The sequence below is a fragment of the Lytechinus pictus genome, chromosome 13, assembly GCF_037042905.1.
Source record: "Lytechinus pictus isolate F3 Inbred chromosome 13, Lp3.0, whole genome shotgun sequence".
NCBI lineage: Eukaryota > Metazoa > Echinodermata > Echinoidea > Temnopleuroida > Toxopneustidae > Lytechinus > Lytechinus pictus.
In genome coordinates, this window is record NC_087257.1 from 4,432,904 (window position 1) to 4,454,998 (window position 22,095).

Sequence of the window (22,095 nt, forward strand, 5' to 3'; positions counted from 1 at the left end):
TAAGAAATGAAGTGCTGAATTAGCACTTCATTTTTTACAATGTAATGTGTGAAGCTTAGTAATCAAATGTGAAAACGTCTTACAGCTCTCCTGGAGAAAGCTTGGCTTCGAACCTGTTTGATTACAAGAGGGAGATCTTATTCCAAATTTGACTACCTGGATTTCCTTTATGAATTCATGTATTTTTCATTAAGGTAAGCGCAACATCATCTTTTCAGTATTTCAGTGGTTCGTATTGAGTATTCAACAATGAACATAAATCGATCGTACACAATCTCAGGGATTCTTTGTAAATTCATTTATACATTAGGCAGCATGCTGTCTTCCAGAACATTTTATCAAGAGTGAGACAACTCACTTCCTTTAAAACATCCCATGACTGAACGACCCATGGCTCATTTTAGTTTGTTGTAGGTATTGAAATTTCCCATATTTCGACGCAGGCCTGTCGGAAGAAATAATGTGAGATTCATGAACATGATACGAATCTCACTAGATTTGAGCTTTTGACCCAAGAAGGATGCACTTTTTTAGGCATATTTTGTAATAGTAAACATGTAACATTGTCCTGTGGCATATCTTGTAAAAGAAATAAAGCAAGCGTGAAGCGTGAGCTAAAATCTCTTAATATATTCACCTGCTAAGTTGACATTTTAACATGTTTAAGGGCTATCTCGTTAAATGAATAATGCGAGCGCAAAGCCGCGAGCCGAATCATATTGATCTATTGACAATGGTAGCGGAGCATTTTGAAATTATGTACATACCTCTTGAACATGTCTCATTAACCAATTAATACACAGAAGGCCATGAATCTTAACATTAGAAAAAAATATTTACCAATTTTACCAATATTAAAATACAAGATTTTTCTGCACGACTCAAATTACACACTGTCAAACTACTTTTTTTAATCCGATATTACTGTCTTCAGTCATAGTTGTTATATTATAAATCATATTCACAAAACCGATATACAGTGCGTCCCAGAAAAAACGAAACCGAGATTAATCGATGATTTATCATAACTTAATCACAAATATGATAGACAAATGACCTACCAATGTAAAGCTTAAAGCCTCCTCTTTCATCTGATATTACTTAGATTATTCCTCATTCATGCACGAATGAGCAAAAACAATTTGAAGAAAGGATACCAAAATCTTATTTGGCGGGGGTGTCTGAATTTCAAAAAGAAAATCACATGCCTAAAAGGTTCAATATCTGCTCTTTTATTTGATACCTAAATCACAAAAGATGGTCAAGAAGTAAAAAAGTTATCTTCCCTCGAAAAACCGCTTGTATTTCCATAATTTCATTAAATAAACGTGTTTTCACCGGTTTCCCACAGAAGCTATCGCATGGTTAATAAAAGACTTAATGCATTGCTGATCGTCAACAAAACGGAGTGTCGAGTGAGTTTGAACGCTTGCCTGTAAAACCTCTTAATTTTATGAAATTCAAGCCTTATTTCAAATAGTCAGAACTTTGTTTTTTCTTGACCATTTTCTGTAATTGAGGTATCAAATCAAAGAGCAGATATTGAACTTTGTAAAAATGCGGTTTTCTTTTTGAAACCCAGATACAGCCCGCCAAATGACTTTTTGGTTTCCCCTCTTCAAATTGTTTTTGCTTACCCATGCGTGAATGAGAAATTAATTTCAGATGAAAGAGGAGATTCTAAGCTTTACAATGGTAAGTCATTTTCCTATTGTATTTGTGATTAAATTATGATAAATCATCGATAAATCTCGGTTTCGTTTTTTGTGGGACGCACTGTATACCGATATAAAATATACACATGATATTATCATAACATGTGAGACATTATATATGTATATAAGCTTTCGGAACTATTTTAATTCAAATATGTTGTGAAAAAAATAATCGAGCTTTGCCTACCATTATTCCCTATATTCATTTCTTTCACAATATATATATATATATATATATATAATGTGTTTAATTAGAAGGGGGAAAAGTACTGTTATGGAAAATACATAATGCCTATCAACATGCAGCTATTTTTATTCAATAAAAACCACAATAATATTTCAATATGCTCTATCATTCATGTTGAATATGGAACTGATTGAAATGTTTTCCTAAGAGCAATCCTAAAATTCGAATTCAAGTCCAGAGCCCGCCATTTGCTTCTTGTACAGTTCATCAAATCGTTTATTTTGGTCATCAGTGAAATAATTCTTCCAGTCTCCTACCACACCTGGTGGACAAATAAAAGGAAAGAAAGAAAAAAGGTTAAGCTAATAAAGAAGATGAGTTATTCTCATTGTTTTCTCCTTCTTTTTTATAAAGATAATATAATCGAAGTAACAGAACAAGTGCAAGTTTAAAATAATACATACAGTTCAATGACATTTCATAACAAATATTGAAGATAAATTGATTGAACGGAGGGACTTCCCAAGAAAAGCAGTTTGTTTAAAAGGCAAGCTCCTGAGCTAAGTTTCAATACTAATTAACATAACATAATATATTGCACAAGAGAAGAACGGAAAACAAGCTTAAAATAAGTAATCTACAAAATACCAAAATTAAGCGAATAAGCGACAACAAAAGGTAGAAAGTAATTTAGATAACAATTACAATTATAACAATAACAATAATAATGAATTCAAAATAGTAGTCATAAAATTATAATAAGAGGGGTAAGGGAGGCAAATGAAAGAGGAAGGGAGAGAAGGGATGTGCAAATAAAACTGAAAATGAAAAGACAGAAAGAGGAACACTGCAGGTGCACAGGTCATTAGGCATTGTAGAGACATTATTTAGAATATATAGTATTTTTCAAATTTATTGAGGGTTAAAGTTTAGAGAAAAATATTTTTAGTTACAGTTAAATGTTAGTTTGAATTGTTGGTGTGGAGTATTGACAAATATATATATGACCGTTTTAGCAACACAGTACCCCTATCATTCAATTGAAAGATCGCTGTCACCGTTACGTCGTCATGTCCAACCCCACCAACATGACCAAAATACCCTCTAGGCCACCCTGGTGGCTCTTACCTTTCCTCATAAATGATTTGTCTTTTGGTTTCTCCATTCCAGCCTGTTCTATATCCTTCATTAGAATAGTATCTGGGTTTGATGAAGGATTGTTTTTCATTGCTTTAAACGTCGAAGCTTCTGCGATTTTATCTATGACGTCATCAGAAAGGGTCTTCCCCATGAATTCGGCTATCTGTTGTATGGCTCCTGTAAGATCCTAAAATACGTTTGAAATAATGTTTCAATTATCTGATCTGACGTTAGTTAATCAATTAATAAAAAGTAATTAAAAAAAAAGCGAGCGACCGAAAAATATTCACAAAAGAAATTTAATCAATAGACTTTCCTTGCTAATAGATTTTGACATAATATTCAGAGATTAGAACCATATTTCATACGTTTCCATTTGTTCTTTCTTTTTCGTACTTTTCTTTTTAGTGGTGGAAATTCTAAGAGTCCATGGCCTCTATCGTACTGGATATTGTGATTCATGATGATATTGCCAAATACCTTAGGGGTCCAATAACGGACCCTTGAAGTATTCCAATGGGTGCTCATAATAAAAATAATAATAATGATAATAATAATGATAACGGAATATTTACCCAGGGTAGCCACTTCAGTTCCGAAAACTGTTCTCCCAGCGGGCCCTGCTATCATTATTACCCGGCTAAGCTATATAGGCTACCGATTCAGGTGCACACAGCTTTTTAAGGAATTATTTCCTGCCGGTACCCATTTACCTCACCTGGGTCGAGTGCAGAACACCGTGGATGAATTCCTTGCTGAAGGAAATTACGCCATGTCTGGAATTTGAACCCACGACCCTCTGCTTCAAAGTCCGGAGGCTAATCAACTGGGCCATGACGCCACTAATCCATTGGGCTACTCATCCGATTTTCATTCAGGCACTGAATTACCGGTGTGCCAGAGACAGGCAAAAACGGAGCTCAATCCTTCCAACAGAATATTGTGATCTTACTCAATCAAAAGCTGACTTTGGATCCAACAGGACAGGTACAGCACACTGTTCACTTTGAAATGCTTTATAGTAGACACACTTTAGTGTGCAACAAAGCACTTCCAGTACTATGGTTACACCTATATGCAATTGTTTTTGGCAAATCGAAACCTCTCCTCAAAAAATCACACATTTCGAATATCAGCTGAATGGGGAACGATCTTTTTTAGATCTGCGTCACCCACTTCAGTACGATCTGAGAAATCAACACTTCGAGTATGATCATGATGGTTTGGTAATGTCTTCCGCCTCTAGAAAGATGGCGGCCCCATGACGTCAATATATCAGTGGCGTACCTCGAAAACCTTGTCAGAGTTATGGTGCAGTCACATTTCCCCGACGGCGGCGTACGGCGAGTCAAAAACAGCCGTTTGAAATATTGGGGTACCAGCTACATACATGTAGGTGGTTTGATTAAAAATGAATAAACGGCTGTTTTTGACTTGCCGTAGGGGACATGTGACTGCAGCATAGTACCTCAGTCATATTTTCTCTTCGGCGGGCGTACGGCGGCCGTAAATAGCCACCTTTCGCAAACCTCACCGACGCTAATATTAGGGTCCTCTGACACAAAAGTTAACGCTTAATCATACACTAGATTTTAAGATTGATTGTACATTATAGTCAATAGAATCAAACGTAGAACACTGCTCTACAATCATTGCTAAGCTTTCTGTTACAGGGGGGTTACAGGCCCTACAGATCTGCTTTTCGTGCGCAAAATTCTTTCCCGCGACACCCGCACCATACATGCATGTACATTACGACTGATGGTCATCATCGCATATGCCCCCTGAGCCGGCGGCGAGCCTCTACTATGACAGCTGGCTGGAGATATTCGAAATGCAGGGCCTACAATAGATTATGACATGGATAAGAGAGTGGTTTTTCAAACAAATCGAGTACATATTGAGTGAGGAAAAAGTTACTGAATTCAAATTTTAATTTAAATTCAAATTCAAATTTATTTATTTCAGCCTTAGAATTAAGCCTTAGATATAGATCATTACAGTCCATCGAATCGATATTGCATTTAATGTGGATTATTGGTGGATCACTGGCAATTGATTCCATGGGTCAGATCACCTCTTCCATGTCTCCAGCCGAAACCATTTCGCATAAGTTGATATGTACACGGCATAGGCAATAGGCCTAAACATGCTAAACGTCCGAACACAAGCCAAATTTGTGGGGGTTTTTCTTTTGCTTACTCCTACACAAACGATATGCCTCTAGCACACAATGAAATGGGCATTATGTTTTACTTTCCCCAGAAATGGGGGATTAGATCCAAATTCCCGGGGGACCACTTCCATTGATAAGTGGATACCAGGCGCGACCATGCGGTTTCGAAAAGCACCCTAAACAAGAGAAGCAAGTCTTTTCCAGATTATAAAAATGCTGCTCTTAACAAGTATTTTGCTTGTGAAACCCTACAAGTATTGGAAATAATATCCACCTTTTCAGTATTTTAAACATCGTTTTTGACACCCTTATAACGTTACATATGCCTATACGTAACGTACTTGCCCAATCTTTCCCTTTTTACGCGTGGTCGCGCCTGGTATCCACTCTTCAGTGGAAGTGGGCCGCCCGGGCGGCCTCTCGAGCTCTGGGAGGAACCAAATGTGGCTCTGGAAAGTCGCCCTTAATCGGATATATCGCTGTTACCATAGTAGCAACCAGAATTTTGCACACGAAACGCAGATTGAACGTTTCCGTTCCAGATGCGAAACGAAAAAAAGATCTCATGCCACACAATTTGCATTGCAGGACAGAGTTTTACGACCATGACGACGGGCCCAAAAGTCTCTTTCAAAATCAACTACCGTCGCAAATAAGCGTTTGCGTTCTCCAACGAAAGGTCGGGAATACCTGAATTCGGGACATTTCTGCGGCGATGTGACTGCAGCATCACAGACCGTAGGGGTGGCCGCAGAATTATAGCACGGATTTATATTTATTTTATTTCTACCCTCACCGTAGAAATCTGACCAGCCGTAGCCATGGCCTAGAATTCCATTTACATTCCATAATGTGTTTGTTTTAGTTGCCGGTTTTCTGGGTCAGGCCGGCTGTGTTTAGAATGTGGTAGTAAAGGAATTTAAACTGAATGGTTGTTAGGCGTTTGGGCTGCCTGGGATCTAGAAATAGTATTTTTCGGGGCTCAGTGGATTTGGAAGAGTGGAGTTGAATACTGAATTAGAATTGATGGACAGCTGAACTTCAATATTGTTCTATTCTGCTTCTGATTTCCTGTTCTCCGGCTCACTTGCATCCTTAAAGGTCAAGTCCACCATAGAAATATGTTGATTTGAATAAATAGAGAAAAATCAAACTAACATAATGCTGAAAATTTTCATCAAAATCGGATGTAAAATAAGAAATTTATGACAGTTTAAAGTTTCACTTATTTTTCACAAAAAAGTGATATGCACAATTCAGGGTCATGCAAATGAGACTTTCGATGATGTCCCTCACTATTTCTTTTGTTTTCTATTGTTTGAATTATACAATATTTCATTTTTTACAGATTTGACAATAAGGACCAACTTGACTAAACCATGTAGTATCAAACAATGCTAATTCCACATGCATGACATGTTCATGGAAGAATTGATTATTGTTTACTTGACAGTGAGGAGAAAATTAAAATATTTCATATTTCATATAATAAAATACAAAAGAAATAGTGAGTGGATGACATCATCAGTCTCCTCATTTGCATACCGACCAGGATGTGCATATAACTGTTTCGTGAGGTTCTAGGACAATTACCCCCCGGAAACTACCCCCCTGACAATTACCCCGGACAATTACCCCCTGAGGACAACTACCCCCGAGTACAATTACCCCCCGGACAATTACCCCCAAGGACAATAGCGAAACTTTAAAATGTCATAACTTTCTTATTTTACATCCGATCTTGATGAAATTGTCAGTGTTATGCTTGTTGAATTCTTCTCTTTTATTTTAAATCAACTTTTTGTTGAGGTGGACTTGTCCTTTAAGCGACTAGAGGGGGTGAAGAGGAGAGACAGAGAGAGAGAGGAAGAGAGAGAGGGGGAGAGAGATAACTGAGCTGTAAGACACGGGAGTCGTAGAACGAGAGAATTGGGTAGAGACTAGATGAGAGAAATGTAGTGGGAGTGTGAGAGTCGCAGAGAGAGAAACAGTTGATCTATAGAGCAGTTGGGGGAGTGGTGAAGAGAAAGTTACGTAAGAGGGAAGAATAATGGAAGGCCGAGGAACTTGAATTCGGAATCAGAATACGCACATTATTTAGTTCCATTTTATACACTAATATTACAGGAGGATTAATATGGCGCATTGCACCATAAGTGATAGGACCGATTTGGGGAAGGGTTTTCTCGCCACGTGGTGTTGAGCAAAGAAGGATAAAAAGGGCAAGTGCTAAGTCGGGCGGGGCAGTTCTTTCCGTTCATGATTTTTTTTGCTGCCGTAGGCCATGTCTAATTGTCGGGCTAGTTGTACCCCATTGTCGGTCGTCTAGTCCAGAGATGCGACGTTATTATACGATACTAGCTTATTGATTTGACATTGATTTGAAATAAACATCATGTACAACGTTACTTCATCTCTTCGTTCAAACTTGTCATTTCTTGACTCCGTCTTTCATTGTACGTGGGCAGCGCAAGACGGTGGGTGACCACCGGACGTCTTAATATTGCAAGGCTGTGCCGCTATATTGAAATGTAAAATATCATGATAAGCATGAGTGTGCCAAACCACTCATTGCATACTCAATGTATAATAGTCCCCCTGCTGCCGCCGTGAGGGGGCCTGGCGGGCACCTAGCGTCTGTCGTAGTGTTTAAATAAAACCTACGGCGACCGTACGTCATCATTCCAAGTCCAAGGTCAGCCGCAGATTTTCTGTCTCCAAAAATTAAAAAATTCGCCGTGTGGCTACCTTAACAAATTATGAGACTGCTACAATCAGGGACCGTTGAAATTCTGCGGCGATCGTACAATTGCTACTCGCCGTATAAATTTTAGAATCTACGGCGGCCGAAGCAAATTCAATTCAATTTTTAAAATTACCGTTTCTCGAATTGTGTCGGCTTTTATATAAGATACAGATAATTCCTACCTTCTTCATATTTTCGTACTTGAGAAAGAGAACATTAGGATGATTTCTTCTCTTCCACCATGGTAACACGTTTTCAAACCAAGATCCCTGAGGAGCTAAAATGAGAAAAGAACATAGATTTCAAGAATTTTCTCAAGCCCGTAACGATTAAAAATAAAAATTTGTTTACACTTTTTGTCCCCCAAGATGATTTTTCATATAACCTTTCCCCTTTTGTAATTATCACAAATGGAAATATTCGTAATCATTATAATAATGATTAAGAATATTTTCCATTTATGAATACAACGTTCTTCATAAATTCAAAGCTTGGAGTCCTGTTACACTTGGGGGTGTTTCACAAAGATTTAAGTATGACTTGGAGTCGCACTTAAGTGCAGCGTTGCGTCCATGCATTCGTCAGATCATGCAAAGAGGACGTCAAGCCGTCTTTAATCATATTTCTTTATATCATTTATATGATTCTTAATATCAATGAATTATAAGATGTATAGCAATTCCCATGGGTGGCGTGAAGAGGGTCGGAAGGGGGGCGTGGCCTCCCCTCCCCCCCCCCCCCCACCATCAGATGTCGAATTGTTCCGCAGTCTATATGGACATAGTCCTCTCGCCCTCCCAACATGACAAGATTCGAAGGACCAAAAGTATTATGTAATCACCCTCACTAGTAGTTCGTGATGTCAAGCATTAAGTAAATAAACAAATTTAATGGTAATAAGAAACCACGTCAAAAGTCAGAGCATGGTTTCGGAACATCCATGTTCCGAACTCAGCTCTTGGTTTGTGGAGATATCGAGATGAACCCTGGCCCAACCACCCATGAGTGGTAAAAGATTAACTTACACTGTTCATGGACTTAAAATACAGCCCACTCGCAAACAAAAAACTTCCTGAATCTACCTGGAAGAATAGGTGGTTTCAGACCGCCTCGAAGTTCGCCAGTTCCAGGTATTCTCTGATCGGGAAATTTACCCCGATCAGAAAATACCAGGTATTTTGGCGGTGTGAAAGCAAACTACGCGTAATATCCCCGAAAGAAAATACCCGATAAATAGTAGGTACTTGGCGAAATTACGAGAACTTTCGCGGGGATTTTTCCAAGGTCGTGGGTATTTTGGCGGTCTGAAAGCAAATTACGGGAACTTTTAGCCCAGCGTGTCGTTGGGTGCGGCGCCGTGCATGGGTTGCTGCTGGGCTAGTGATTTTGAATTTCGCGCCTTGCTGCTTATCAGACCATACTGCGCATGCTCGTAACTTCAGGAACTTATCCCGAAGGGTATGTTTCAGGGCGGTGTGAATGCAGGAATAATTAATGGGTATTTTTCAGCCTAAAAAGTTCTCGTAATTTAACGGGGATTCTTGTGATCGAGGCGGTTTGAAACCACCTAGAGTGAAAGGTTTAGGGATCAACAATATACCTTTGTCACATCGGAGTAAGCGTGGGGGAATCAGAAAGCGACCACATGTAAAGTTAACCCATATTGATGCACCACATGGGGGTTTGGTGAAGGAACACACACATGGTTCAAAAGGAATAAACAAACTAGAGCTAAACAAAGGATGTCTACGACTAGGACTCTTTCAAAAATTACCTTAGATTACAAGGATAGCTAGGCAAGTTGTGAAACTGGCTGTTTGGAATGCCAGATCGATGAAGGCGAGAGGACGTGCTACGGCAATATGCGATTTTGTGAATTGTGAGAAGATAGATATTCTTGCTCTAACAGACCTTGGTTGACAGATTCCTTACATGATGACTGTGCTCTTGCAAATATAGGCGCGACGCTTCCTATGTATTCCATCACGTCCCGCGCTCTAGGAGCGGTGGCGTTGGCATCCTTGCTCATCGGGGCTTTGATCTTAAGCTTCATCAGTGCTACCAAGTGAATTCCTTTGAATACATGGACATTTGTATTACGTCCCCTAACTCGCCATCTCATGTCATTCGCCTACTGGTCATATACCGCCCTCCATACAGCCGGAAGAGGACGGGAAGCGGACCAGCCGTTTTTCTAGATGATTTTACTTCCTTACTTGAAAGTCTACAAGTAACTTCACAAAATATACTTTTGGTAGGAGACTTAAAGTTCCATATGGATGTTAAAGACAATCCGGACAGTTTAGCGTTTAAAGATGTCTTAGACCTTTTCAACCTCCAGAACCATGTGACTTTCCCAACCCATTTGTCAGGCCATACATTAGACCTTGTTATATATGATGCAGGTGATCATATCATCCCCGGACTAGAAAAACACAGTCATCTGCCTTCAGATCATGCAGCGGTTACAAGTACTCTACGCCTAGGTCGGCCTCAAGAGGTTAGGAAACATATCTTCTCTCACGCAACATGAAAAACATTAACTTCAATCTACTCCAGCGGGATCTGTCAAAGAGGCTTGAGGGGAACTATCCAGATGGTATCGATTTGTTAGTTGACCTGTATAACATGTCTCTGGAGGATGTATTGAATCAACACGCACCAGTGAAAGATAGACATGTCATTCTTCGCCCAAACGCTCCCTACTACAATGATTCTCTTCGGCTTGCAAAGCAGGAGCGACGTCGTTGTGAGCGGCGAATGCTGAAGTCTAAAACTGAGATTGATCGACAGATTTACAGGACTGAGTGTAAACGTTAGTACGATAAATTAGCAGTCGTGCAATCATCATACTTCCGTGATATGATAGACTCTTGCGATTTACGTAAATTATTTCAGACTGTGGAGAAGCTAACTACCGTAAAACCAAACGTTCTGCCACTCCATACATGTGCAGAATCATTAGCAAATGAATTTGCTGACTATTTCCATCAGAAGATCTCTAATATGTTGCTTGAAGTGGATAAGGCACTGTCAGGTGGTCATGGCTGTATTGAGCTCAATGAAACATGCCATTCTTCACTGTCTAAATTAGAAACTCTCAATGAAGCTAATGTTTTGAAACTGATTGAGTCGTCATCATCTGCAACCTCCCCTCTAGATCCCATGCCGACTACTATTACCAAGAAGTGTGCCTTAGTATTACTACCATTGATAAAGAAGATTGATAACACTAGTCTTGAAACCGAAGTTTTTCCTTCAATAAAAAGAGCAGTCGTGACACCACTCATCAAGAAATCCAATGTTTCGGCCGATGATCTGTTAGCCTCTTGTCGAGGCCCTGGCGGCTGCTTCCCGAGCGAAGCGAATTAGGCCTGGCGCGAGCCAGGGCCTCTTGACATCTGAGCTGAATTATATATTCATGAGGAACGTCTTCCTAATGAATATACATGAGTCATGATATTACCGGTCACCTAGTAAACCAATGGAATGTCAAAGCTGTTTCGTCCGGGGTTCGGAATACTATAGTAGTCCACTATTCTGCAGGGGATTCATTTATTTGCGGGACACTAAAGGGGATATAACCAGCAAAATGCTTCAAGTAGTGGTACTACTACTGCTACTACTAGTACCGGCCGTAACAGACCCATCATGGCCCCGAAACTTCCCGGGAGATACTGGTCAGCCGCTGGTCGGACTCGAGTCAAGGGGAAGCAGCTCACTCCAGCATTCCCTCACTGCACAGCGGAGATTGATAATCGACGCATAGTGGAATCGCATGAAATATTACATCTTTTCCAAATCCTGTGGGTAGATTTACAAAAACATCTCGTCCTTTCAGTGCAGATTTAATTTCATCGACTTGCAAATCATTAAATCGGTCAATATGCAGCATTTTAGAGGCATATTCAATGCTCTTTGATATTTCGTCGTCACTTTTCGTCAAGAATCCACGGGTCGCCATTCAAGATGAGCTCATGAATATTCAATATGACGTCATAGCGGCCCGCGCTCTCATTGGATGATTTTCACCGACCAGTTCTTGGTCGGAATATTGGTAAAAACAATGAAAAACGAAAGAAAGTCGGTGAAATTCGGGTCAGATGTCAAGAGGCCCTGTCTCGCGGCGCTCTGCTTCGCTATATCCCTTGCTTAGCCGTGTTCGCTCGGAAAGCAGCCGACAGGGCCTCGACAAGAGGCTAATGATCTGTCGAATTATCGTCCAATTTCTAATCTCTGTTTCGATGGAAAATAAATTGAGAAAGCTGTTGTCAAACAACTCCAGGAAAACCTGTCCGAAAACGATCTGCACAACCACTTCAGGCAGCTTATAAGCCACACAACAGTGTTGAAACTGCTCTGCTCAGGGCACAGAATGACATATTGGTCTCTCTGGATGGTAGAAATGAAGTTCTGCTGGTGCTCTTAGATTTTAGTGCTGCATTTGATTTGATTAACCATGACATGTTGATAAATCGCTTGAAACATTTGTATGGTATCGATGGGTCTGTACGGAAGTGGATATCATCCTACCTCTCACATCGTACACATATTGTAAAGGTGAAGGAAGCTGTTTCCAAACCAATCACTGACTTATGCGGGGTGCCTCAGGGATCGATAATTGGTCCATTGCTCTACACGCTATACAGCTCTCCAATATCAGTAATTATCAAGTCCCATGGCCTGGAAACAATGTTATTTGCAGATGACACTCAAATGTATTTAGCATTCAAACCACATGATCTACAGAATGCTACAAGCAGGATTAATGTTTGTCTCGCTGAAGTTCTGTCTTGGGCCCGAATAAATAGTTTGAAAATCAACCCAACAGAAGACTGAAGTGATTCATTTTTCATCTAGGTTTAATCCTGCTTTAACACCAGCTTGTATTGAAATAAATGGGGTGGAAGTACATGAGACAACCCCCGAGGGGGCACTCAGTACATAATGCATAGTGGATATGTGCCGCGGAGGGGACCCCCATTTTTACACTCAAATTTCCGTTCCAAGGCATAGCATTTTTGTCTTATTGAGAAAAAGAACAAAGAAAGCCGCTCCAAAGCATAGTGTCATGACTTGTTGAAGTATATGTGTATTTTTAAATTGTGCGCTTGCGCGTGTCCTTGTACGTAGACTAGTTAGAACAACACGAGTTCGTAAAATCACAGCAGTTTGCTTCATTCGATTGATCACAAGATTTCCTTAGTTTTCACGCTTTATGCTATGCAAGGAATCTCACACAGTTGTTGAATAACTGAACACTACAATGTTATTAGACATAATCTAATAAATGGGAGCATATAGTTCACAGACGCCTTCCTTGTAGTTCATTGCAACAACGTGTCAGAACTTACGAATTCGTGACATCTTCAACAACTATAGTGTATATCAACCTGCTTCAACTTACATCATGGCTGACGTCAACAAGTTGAAGCTATCAAGACGAAACATCAAGGGTCAGTTGACGCGAACATAATCGACAATTGACAGCCTTACAACAGATGCCGTTGGTGATCTAGACATGTTAAAGAAATACATCACTAAAGCTGAGCAACAATTTGAGAAAGTGGAAGAGAAACATTCGGCGCTGATGGATATCATCGAAGATCAGAGAGAGTATGAGGTGGAGGAGAAATGGATGGGAGAATGTGAAAATGAGTACGTCCAGGTGTTAATACGGGGAAGGAGGGTCGTCGACCGTCAGTCTCAATCTCCCCTGGACAATCAACAGTTTCTCCCCTCTTCACCTACAATTCCACATCCAAGATCCAGTCCAGCTTCATATGCGCCATCCCCTATGCCCCACACCGCTACGTCGGCTGCTCCAAGAATGGCAAGAATGAGATTCCCAACTTGCAATGGGAACCTTCGAGACTACAAGCGTTTCAAAGAATTGTTCACCCACTGTGCAACAGAGTTAACAGAGATGGAATGCTTCCATCAACTGACCGAATCAATGATTAATGTCAAAGAACGCGACAAAATCAAAGGGTGCATTAGTGTTGAACGAGCCTGGCAGGTACTTGATGAGTGTTACGGCGATCAGGACAAAGTAGTAGACAGCCTACTAAAAGATCTAGAGAACCTGAGGACATACGATATCAAAGGCAAAACAAACCTCCCCGCCATGGGTCATTTTGTCCAGACTCTTCAAAACTTCGAAACCCAAGCTGAGACCATTGGCCTATCTGGAGAGCTTAACAGTAAGATCATGTTGAGTCAGATTAAGCAGAAGCTCCCAGAGGAACACCGCATCGCATATTATAAAGGTGTTAGAGATGACAGGATTGATGATTCCCTCACCGGTCTGGTCAAGTGGTTATACAACTTTTGCTGCTCGAGAAGGCGAAGCCTAACAGTGGGGACAATTCGCCTAGCCCTCCACAAAGACAACATAAGGTGTATAAGTCTACAAGCGCTGCTTCATATACTTCTGATAACCAGAGCCAACCAAGCAAGGCCAGACACTCCGGGGTCGCCAAGTGTGCCATCCACCCCAATGCAGACTCGCACTACTTGAAGACCTGCAACAAGTTCAAGAGCCTGCCACAGAATGAGAAATATAAAGTAATGAGAAAGAATGGTATCTGTTACCGATGTGGGCATAACAACTGTGTTGCTGGCAAGCCTCAACATGACCAAAACTCTTGTCAGTTTGTTGCTTCATGCAGAGTCCAAACGTGTGGCAGTGACTCACACTTCGCAGCTGTCTGCCCTGTCATATACGGAGAGAGTGGTCAAGGTCCTGCAAACCAAACACGCAACACTATGGAATCTTCACGTTCAACCTCAATCAACGTGACAACAGCCCACACCAACGAGACAGGGAAGCTTCAAAGCACTTTACCTACTGTTGTTGGTTATCTACGATGTGGCGATGTCCGGCACCTGGTGCGCATCCTTTTGGATGGTGGTAGCCAAGCTACACTGTTAAGGGAAGGGATTCTTCCAAGGACAGAGAGATGCCTTTTCCAGGACCATGATCTGAGTCTTGTTGGTGGCAGCAAGATAACAAGGAAATTGAGACTGTTGGACTGCTACATTGAAGATATTGCAGGGAATTGGTCATGTCCTTTAACCATGACAGAGATAAATCAACCCTGCGGTGATACTCCTATTGTACTACCAGAACAGCTTCGGCAGTATGAGCATCTGAGCGCCATTGATATCCATGCTGCCCCATCCGAAACCATCGACGTACTCCTTGGTGTGGACAACACACACTTGATGATCTGGGAAGAATACATCCTTGGCGAAAAGTTTGATGATCCTGTCGCTGTAAGATGCCCCTTTGGCTGGTTTGTTCAAGGAGGACGGTCTACAAATTCAACTTCACTGCTGAACTACATCAATGTGTCAGCCATTGGACCATTGGAAGAGTTCATAGGTCTGGAGACTGTGGGTCTGGAGCCCAAGAAGTGTAAGTGCTCCTCAGATGTATTGGACAAAGAAGCAACTGAGGCAATGCAACGGAGCGTAACTCAGCTTTCTGATGGATCGTACGAAGTCAGACTGCCATGGAGGAAGTCACCCGATGACCTGCCGGACAACTACAACTATGCTGTCAAAAGGTTGAGAAGCCTTGAGAATCAGTTTAAAAACAGGCATGAAGATTGGGACATCTACTGTAGACAGATGAGAGACCTGTTAAAGAGGGGTGTTTCGCGCCATGTCTCAGAAGAGGAGCTACAGCGAGACAGAAGCACTGGAAAAAGGATGTGGTTCCTGCCACATTTCGCTGTCACCAAGGACTCGAAGACAACTCCTGTCAGAGTGGTATATGACGCGAAGGCCAGGTTCCAGGGCCACTCATTGAATGACTACCTCATGAAAGGTGAGAATATCAACTCTGATCTCTTTGAAGTTGCCCTGAGGTTCAGGGAGAACGAGGTGGGCATCATTGCAGACGTCAGCAAGATGTTTCAAGCCATAAAAATCAAATCTGATGATGCTCGATTCCACAGGTTTGTGTTTCGAGAGAATTCTAGCCACCCAATTCAAGTCTACGAACTGACAACTGTCACCTTTGGGGACAAGCCCTCACCAACTGCCGCTATAGTCACACTTAGACATGTGGTAGATGAACATGCACCGGAAGACGACAAACTCAAGGAAGTGGTTGCCAGGCAGTTCTACGTTGATGACCTCAATGAATCTGTCACTAATGTCCCAGAGGCTCTAGAGCTCAAATCTAAGCTTAGCAAGACTCTTCAGAAAGGCAACTTCACCATCAGAAAATGGCAATCGAATGCGACAGAAGCCTGCGACGAAACAGAAGACAGCACAGATGCCACTGCCCTGGGCACTAAATGGAACCTCTCAAAAGACACGTTGAGGGTAAAGGAGGTGAAGTCGACTCTACTTGTTCCTACCAAGCGCAATACCCTGGCCCAAACTGCTTCGTATTACGATGTGTTTGGCATGTTATCTGGGCTCCTCGTTAGACCGAAGATTCTCCTGCAAAAGCTATGGCAGCTAAACCTAGACTGGGATACCCCTCTAAACGACAAGGGTGAGCTTTGTGCCATTCTACGAGACACCAATAGAGACTTGGAGGAGGTAGCTAGCATTGAGATTCCAAGGTGCTTGATCCCAGAGCCTTTCAAGGGGATAAGGCCTTTACCAGAAGTGTCCCTGCACGGAGCAAGCGATGCTTCAGAAGATGCCATGGGTATTGGTGTTTGGCTACGATGGTCTCACCCTGAGGACACTGAAGCACATCTATCATTTGTATGTGCAAAAGCCAAACTCACTCCACTGAAGCAGTCTAGCATTCCTCGAAAGGAACTTCAGGCGATCCTTCTGTTGTCGAGGCTCATGCTTACTGTGAAGAAAGCCTTGCGGCTCAACATCGCCTATTCAAAGATCTGGACAGACAGCATGACTGCCATTAGCTGGGTAAGAGGTCAATCCAAGTCCTTCCTGTCCTACGTCGCATATCGTGTTGGCGAGATCACAACAGAGTTCGACCCCATCAAGGACATTGCATATGTACCATCAGATCAGAATGTTATCGATCTGGTTTCCAGAGGAGGAACTGCCAATGAAATGAGACGAGTCATTTAGGGACCAGTGTACTTGAAGCAATCACCTACGTTTTGGCCAAAGACACCAGAAAATGTTCATGTGAGCCTTGGAGACGAAGAACAGAAAAAATTCCATGTCCGGAATGCCAAGACACTGGCTCTCAGAATCAACGTCGTCTCTAAGCCTTCTCCGATAGTTGACTCAACCAAGTTCTCCAGCTGGTGCAGGTTAAAGATGGTGACCGCTCGAGTTCTCTCCGTGAAAAAACTGTCCAAGAACCAATGGCTGAAGCAGCTCGCAAAACAGATCTCTATGTACCCTTCTCCAAAACTTGTCAAGGAGGCTGAATTATACTGGATAAGACAAGCACAGCGAGATGTTGACTTCCAGGATCCTAACATCATGAAACTGGACCCATTCTTCGATGAAGAAGACCAAGTCTTCCGTGTTGGCGGACGAATTGACAGGGCTCCATTGTCATATGATGTGCGACATCCTTATCTTCTCCCTAAGAAGAGCCACATCAGTCTGCTGATTGTGAGAGATAGACATGTACATGCCCTTCACGGGGGTCACTTGAGAACGGCAACAGAAGTTAGGAAGCATTACTGGATTGTCGGAGACGTGAACATATCCAAACGCGTGGTGTACGACTGTGTCGTATGCAGGAGACACAGAGGCAAGCCAATTCAACAGAAGATGGCTGACTTGCCAGAATTCCGAGTCACTCCTTGCTCACCCCCATTCAAGACTACATTGGTTGATTACCTTGGACCAGTGAATGTAAAGCTGAACCGGAATACCACGACAAAGGGCTACTGTGCTGTGTTCACGTGTGCAGTGACCAGAGCCGTGCACCTCACCTGTGTTCAAGACCTGTCTACACAAGCGTTCCTACAGGCACTAGAACGGTTCATAAGCATCAGAGGGGCGCCATCCTTGCTGGTCAGCGATAATGGCACTGCCTTCAGAGGAGCTGATAACACCATCAATGAACTGAACTTGAAACTGAATCAGACAGTACTGAAGGACCATTGCCAACGGTACAATGTTCAGTGGAAATTCGGACATCCAGGAGGACCTCACCACCAGGGGGCCGTTGAACGATTGGTCCAAGAAGTTAAGAAAGGTATGAGACATATGAACAACCACCAGTGATATTTTCAGTATTGTTATGTTTACAATGTATGTGTATTCAGTGACATTCCGTCACCTTTGGGGGGATGGGATGTCATGACTTGTTGAAGTATATGTGTATTTTTAAATTGTGCGCTTGCGCGTGTCCTTGTACGTAGACTAGTTAGAACAACACGAGTTCGTAAAATCACAGCAGTTTGCTTCATTCGATTGATCACAAGATTTCCTTAGTTTTCACGCTTTATGCTATGCAAGGAATCTCACACAGTTGTTGAATAACTGAACACTACAATGTTATTAGACATAATCTAATAAATGGGAGCATATAGTTCACAGATTCCTTCCTTGTAGTTCATTGCAACAACGTGTCAGAACTTACGAATTCGTGACACATAGCATTTTCTTCTTATCGAGAAAAAAAGAAGAAAGATATCCGCTCCAAATCTTCGCATATTTTCTGTTACGACGTTCCAGCCGTATTGATCTGCTACAATGAGCCGCAATTTTTGTGAAAAGCGGCCGCAGAGCGCTGTCCGACCATCGCATCTGCGCTAGCGCACCCGGCGCCCGTGCCGCCGGGCTAGCTGCATGCACGTATGCCCGTTCCATCGGGATGCATACGCAATCACACGCAGGCGACCCGTTCCAAGGACCCCCAATTTCACAAACATTTGTCGTTCCGAGGACCCTCCTTTTTACAATAAGCCCGCTCCAAGGCCCCCGTTTTTTGTCTCGCCCGCGGTACATACCCACTACTTTTTTGGTCGAGTGCCCCCCCCCCCCCGGGAGACAACCAAAGCACGCAACATTGGCGTTCACATGGAACAACACCCTCATTCAAAAGAACATATTATGATTATGATTCGATCTGCAATGTGTTCATTGAGAAGAATTGCAAAAATTCGGAATTACTTGTGTAAAAAGACCACTGAAATGTTGATTCACGCTTTTGGTTCTTCCAGAATTGACTTTTGCAATTCATTTTTATATGGCCTGCCTGAATAGGATATAAGAAAGCTACAAATAGTGCAAATCAGCGCAGCCAGACTTATCATGCGTGCTAAAGGTAAAGATCCCATTACGCCCTTGTTGTCGCACTTGCATTGGTTGCCTGTACAGAAGAGAATTGTTTTCAAGATAATAGCAATATGTCATAAAACATTAGTTAGTAAGTCCCCGTTGTACCTGTATAATCTGATTACTGAATGTGTCCCACAAAGAAATCTCCACTCTTCTAGCCAGAATTTATTAACTGTACCAACTTCTAAAACATGTTAGTTTGGTGATCGTGCCTTTCAGTCAGCAGCACATGTACTGTGGATTAAACTGCCTAATAATCTGAGGGCCATCACATGTACTTCCACCTTTCTCAAATCTTTAAAAACGTACTTGTTCTCATGTTAGATTATTTTGTTTAGGATAGGTATGTTACAATGTTTTGTTAATCTTTCATTTAGTATTTATGTAACTTATTCTAAGTATACCTGTATTAGACTTAATTACCTTTTTTGTATTAAAATAAAAGCGCATAGAGATTCTGTCGAATATTATTCGCTACATAAGCATCTATTATTATTATTATTTTTATTATTATTTTGCCGCAGGAATGTTGCGGGCGGCTTTGAATGGCACGATATAGAGTTACGTACGGAAGCTTAAAAGTGCCACCGAGATGACGAGATAATTCCTCGTCTTCTCGACTTTTTTGGTCCGAGAAGGCGAGAAGGCGTGATCCGGTATCTCGTCTTCTCAGCCTTTTTTTGTCCAATAAGGCGAGACGGTGAAATTCCAAATCTCGTCTTCTCGACTTCTCGGATACGAGAAGGCGATAAAGCGAGATTCCAAACCTCGTCTTCCCGACTTCTCGGGTATGAGTAGATGAGAAGGCGAGATTCCAAATCTCGTCTTCTCCACTTCTCGGGTATGTGAAGATGAGAAAGCGAGATTCCAAATCTCGTCTTCTCGACTTCTCGGGTATGTGAAGGTGAGAAAGCGAGATTCCAAACCTCGTCTTCTCGACTTCTCGGGTATGAGCAGATGAGAAAGCAAGATTCCAAATCTCGTCTTCCCGTCTTCTCGGGTATGTGAAGGTGAGAAAGCGAGATTCCGAATCTCGTCTTCTCGGGTATGTGAAGGTGAGAAAGCGAGATTCCGAATCTCGTCTTCTCGACTTCTAGGGTATGAGAAGGTGAGAAAGCGAGATTCTAAATCTCGTCTTCTCGACTTCTCGGGTATTTGAAGATGAGAAAGCGAGATTTCGAATCTCGTCTTCTCGACTTCTCGGGTATGAGAAGGTGAGAAAGCGAGATTCTAAATCTCGTCTTCTCGACTTCTCGGGTATGAGAAGATGAGAAAGCGAGATTTCAAATCTCGTCTTCTCGAATTCTCGGGTATGAGAAGGTGAGAAGGCGAGATTCCAAATCTCGTCTTCTCGACTTTTTGCACAAAAGAGTGCACACAAAATACATTTACAAAGTTACAGTATATTTTTGTTCCATATTCCTATACATAAAAAGGATTCGAGGACAATTACCCCCTGGACAATCACCCCCGACAAATTACCCCCCCCCCTCACAAGAACAATTACCCCCTGGAAGATATTGGCCCCGGAAAATTACCCCCTCCCCCCACAATGGACACCCACCCCTGAGGACAATTACCCCACGGAAAATTACCCCCAATGGACAACCACCCCCGATGACAAGTACCTCCCCCCCATGGACAACAACTCCCCCCATGGATCGCAACAACTCCCCCCAGGAAAACTACACTCAAGGACAATTACCCCCTGGGAAATTCCTCCTACCCCATGAACAACCACCCCCAGGGCAGTTCCCCCCCCCCCCTCGGAAAAATACCCACAGGACAATGACCCCCTGGAAGATTAGCCCCCCCCCCCCCCCAGGAAAATCCCCGCCCCTCCATGGAAAACCACCCCGAGGACAACCCGCCCCCCTCTACCGACAATTACCAGGTGAAATTACTGCTAAAGTTTTTTTTTATTATTTAATTTGATATACATACTTTATCATAAAGTTCGTTTATGAAGGGTTTGTGGAGGTTCCTCAGATAGCGTTCTGTTTTGTTTTTTGTTTTTAGAATGTCACAAATTGAAAGTCAGGTCAGGTTAAAGTTTGAGAATTGTGCTGGGTCATACGGTAGATATTTAAATAGCTTTCATTCCTTATCAACACATAAAGAATGGGATTTGTATTCAGAAACGTGTTTAAAACAATCCGTGATATTGTCTTGCTGTGATATTTGCTACGTTTGTACAACGCAAACATAGTTCCGAGGACCCTCATTTTTACAATAAGCCCGCTCCAAGGCCCCCGTTTTTTGTCTCGCCCGCGGAACATACCCACTACTTTTTTGGTCGAGTGCCCCCCCCCCCCGGGAGACAACCAAAGCACGCAACATTGGCGTTCACATGGAACAACACCCTCAATCAAAAGAACATATTATGATTATGATTCGATCTGCAGTGCGTTCATTGAGAAGAATTGCAAAAATTCTGAATTACTTGTGTAAAAAGACCACTGAAATGTTGATTCACGCTTTTGGTTCTTCCAGAATTGACTTTTGCAATTCATTTTTATATGGCCTGCCTGAATAGGATATAAGAAAGCTACAAATAGTGCAAATCAGCGCAGCCAGACTTATCATGCGTGCTAAAGGTAAAGATCCCATTACGCCCTTGTTGTCGCACTTGCATTGGTTGCCTGTACAGAAGAGAATTGTTTTCAAGATAATAGCAATATGTCATAAAACATTAGTTAGTAAGTCCCCGTTGTACCTGTATAATCTGATTACTGAATGTGTCCCACAAAGAAATCTCCACTCTTCTAGCCAGAATTTATTAACTGTACCAACTTCTAAAACATGTTAGTTTGGTGATCGTGCCTTTCAGTCAGCAGCACATGTACTGTGGATTAAACTGCCTAATAATCTGAGGGCCATCACATGT

General features: G+C 42.0%; 3 protein-coding genes across 3 annotated transcripts; 2 read left to right on the forward strand and 1 right to left on the reverse strand.

Moving 5' to 3' along the window:
• Positions 1–339: 339 nt before the first annotated feature.
• On the reverse strand, positions 340–10,017 carry LOC135156430 (sulfotransferase 1C2-like). Its single transcript, XM_064108898.1, has 4 exons — positions 9,876–10,017; positions 8,147–8,241; positions 3,031–3,229; positions 340–2,224 (listed from the first exon to the last, which is right to left on the reverse strand). Exons 1-4 carry the CDS (start codon positions 10,015–10,017, stop codon positions 2,118–2,120), a joined length of 543 nt encoding a protein of 180 aa, XP_063964968.1. The 3' UTR covers positions 340–2,117.
• A 4,517-nt stretch (positions 10,018–14,534) lies between these two features.
• On the forward strand, positions 14,535–17,030 carry LOC129259509 (uncharacterized). The gene has a single exon (XM_054897790.2). It carries the CDS (start codon positions 14,535–14,537, stop codon positions 17,028–17,030), a length of 2,496 nt encoding a protein of 831 aa, XP_054753765.2.
• A 195-nt stretch (positions 17,031–17,225) lies between these two features.
• LOC129259508 (uncharacterized) lies at positions 17,226–18,149 on the forward strand. The gene has a single exon (XM_054897789.2). The coding sequence runs from the start codon at positions 17,226–17,228 to the stop codon at positions 18,147–18,149; it is 924 nt and encodes a 307-aa protein (XP_054753764.2).
• Positions 18,150–22,095: the final 3,946 nt, after the last annotated feature.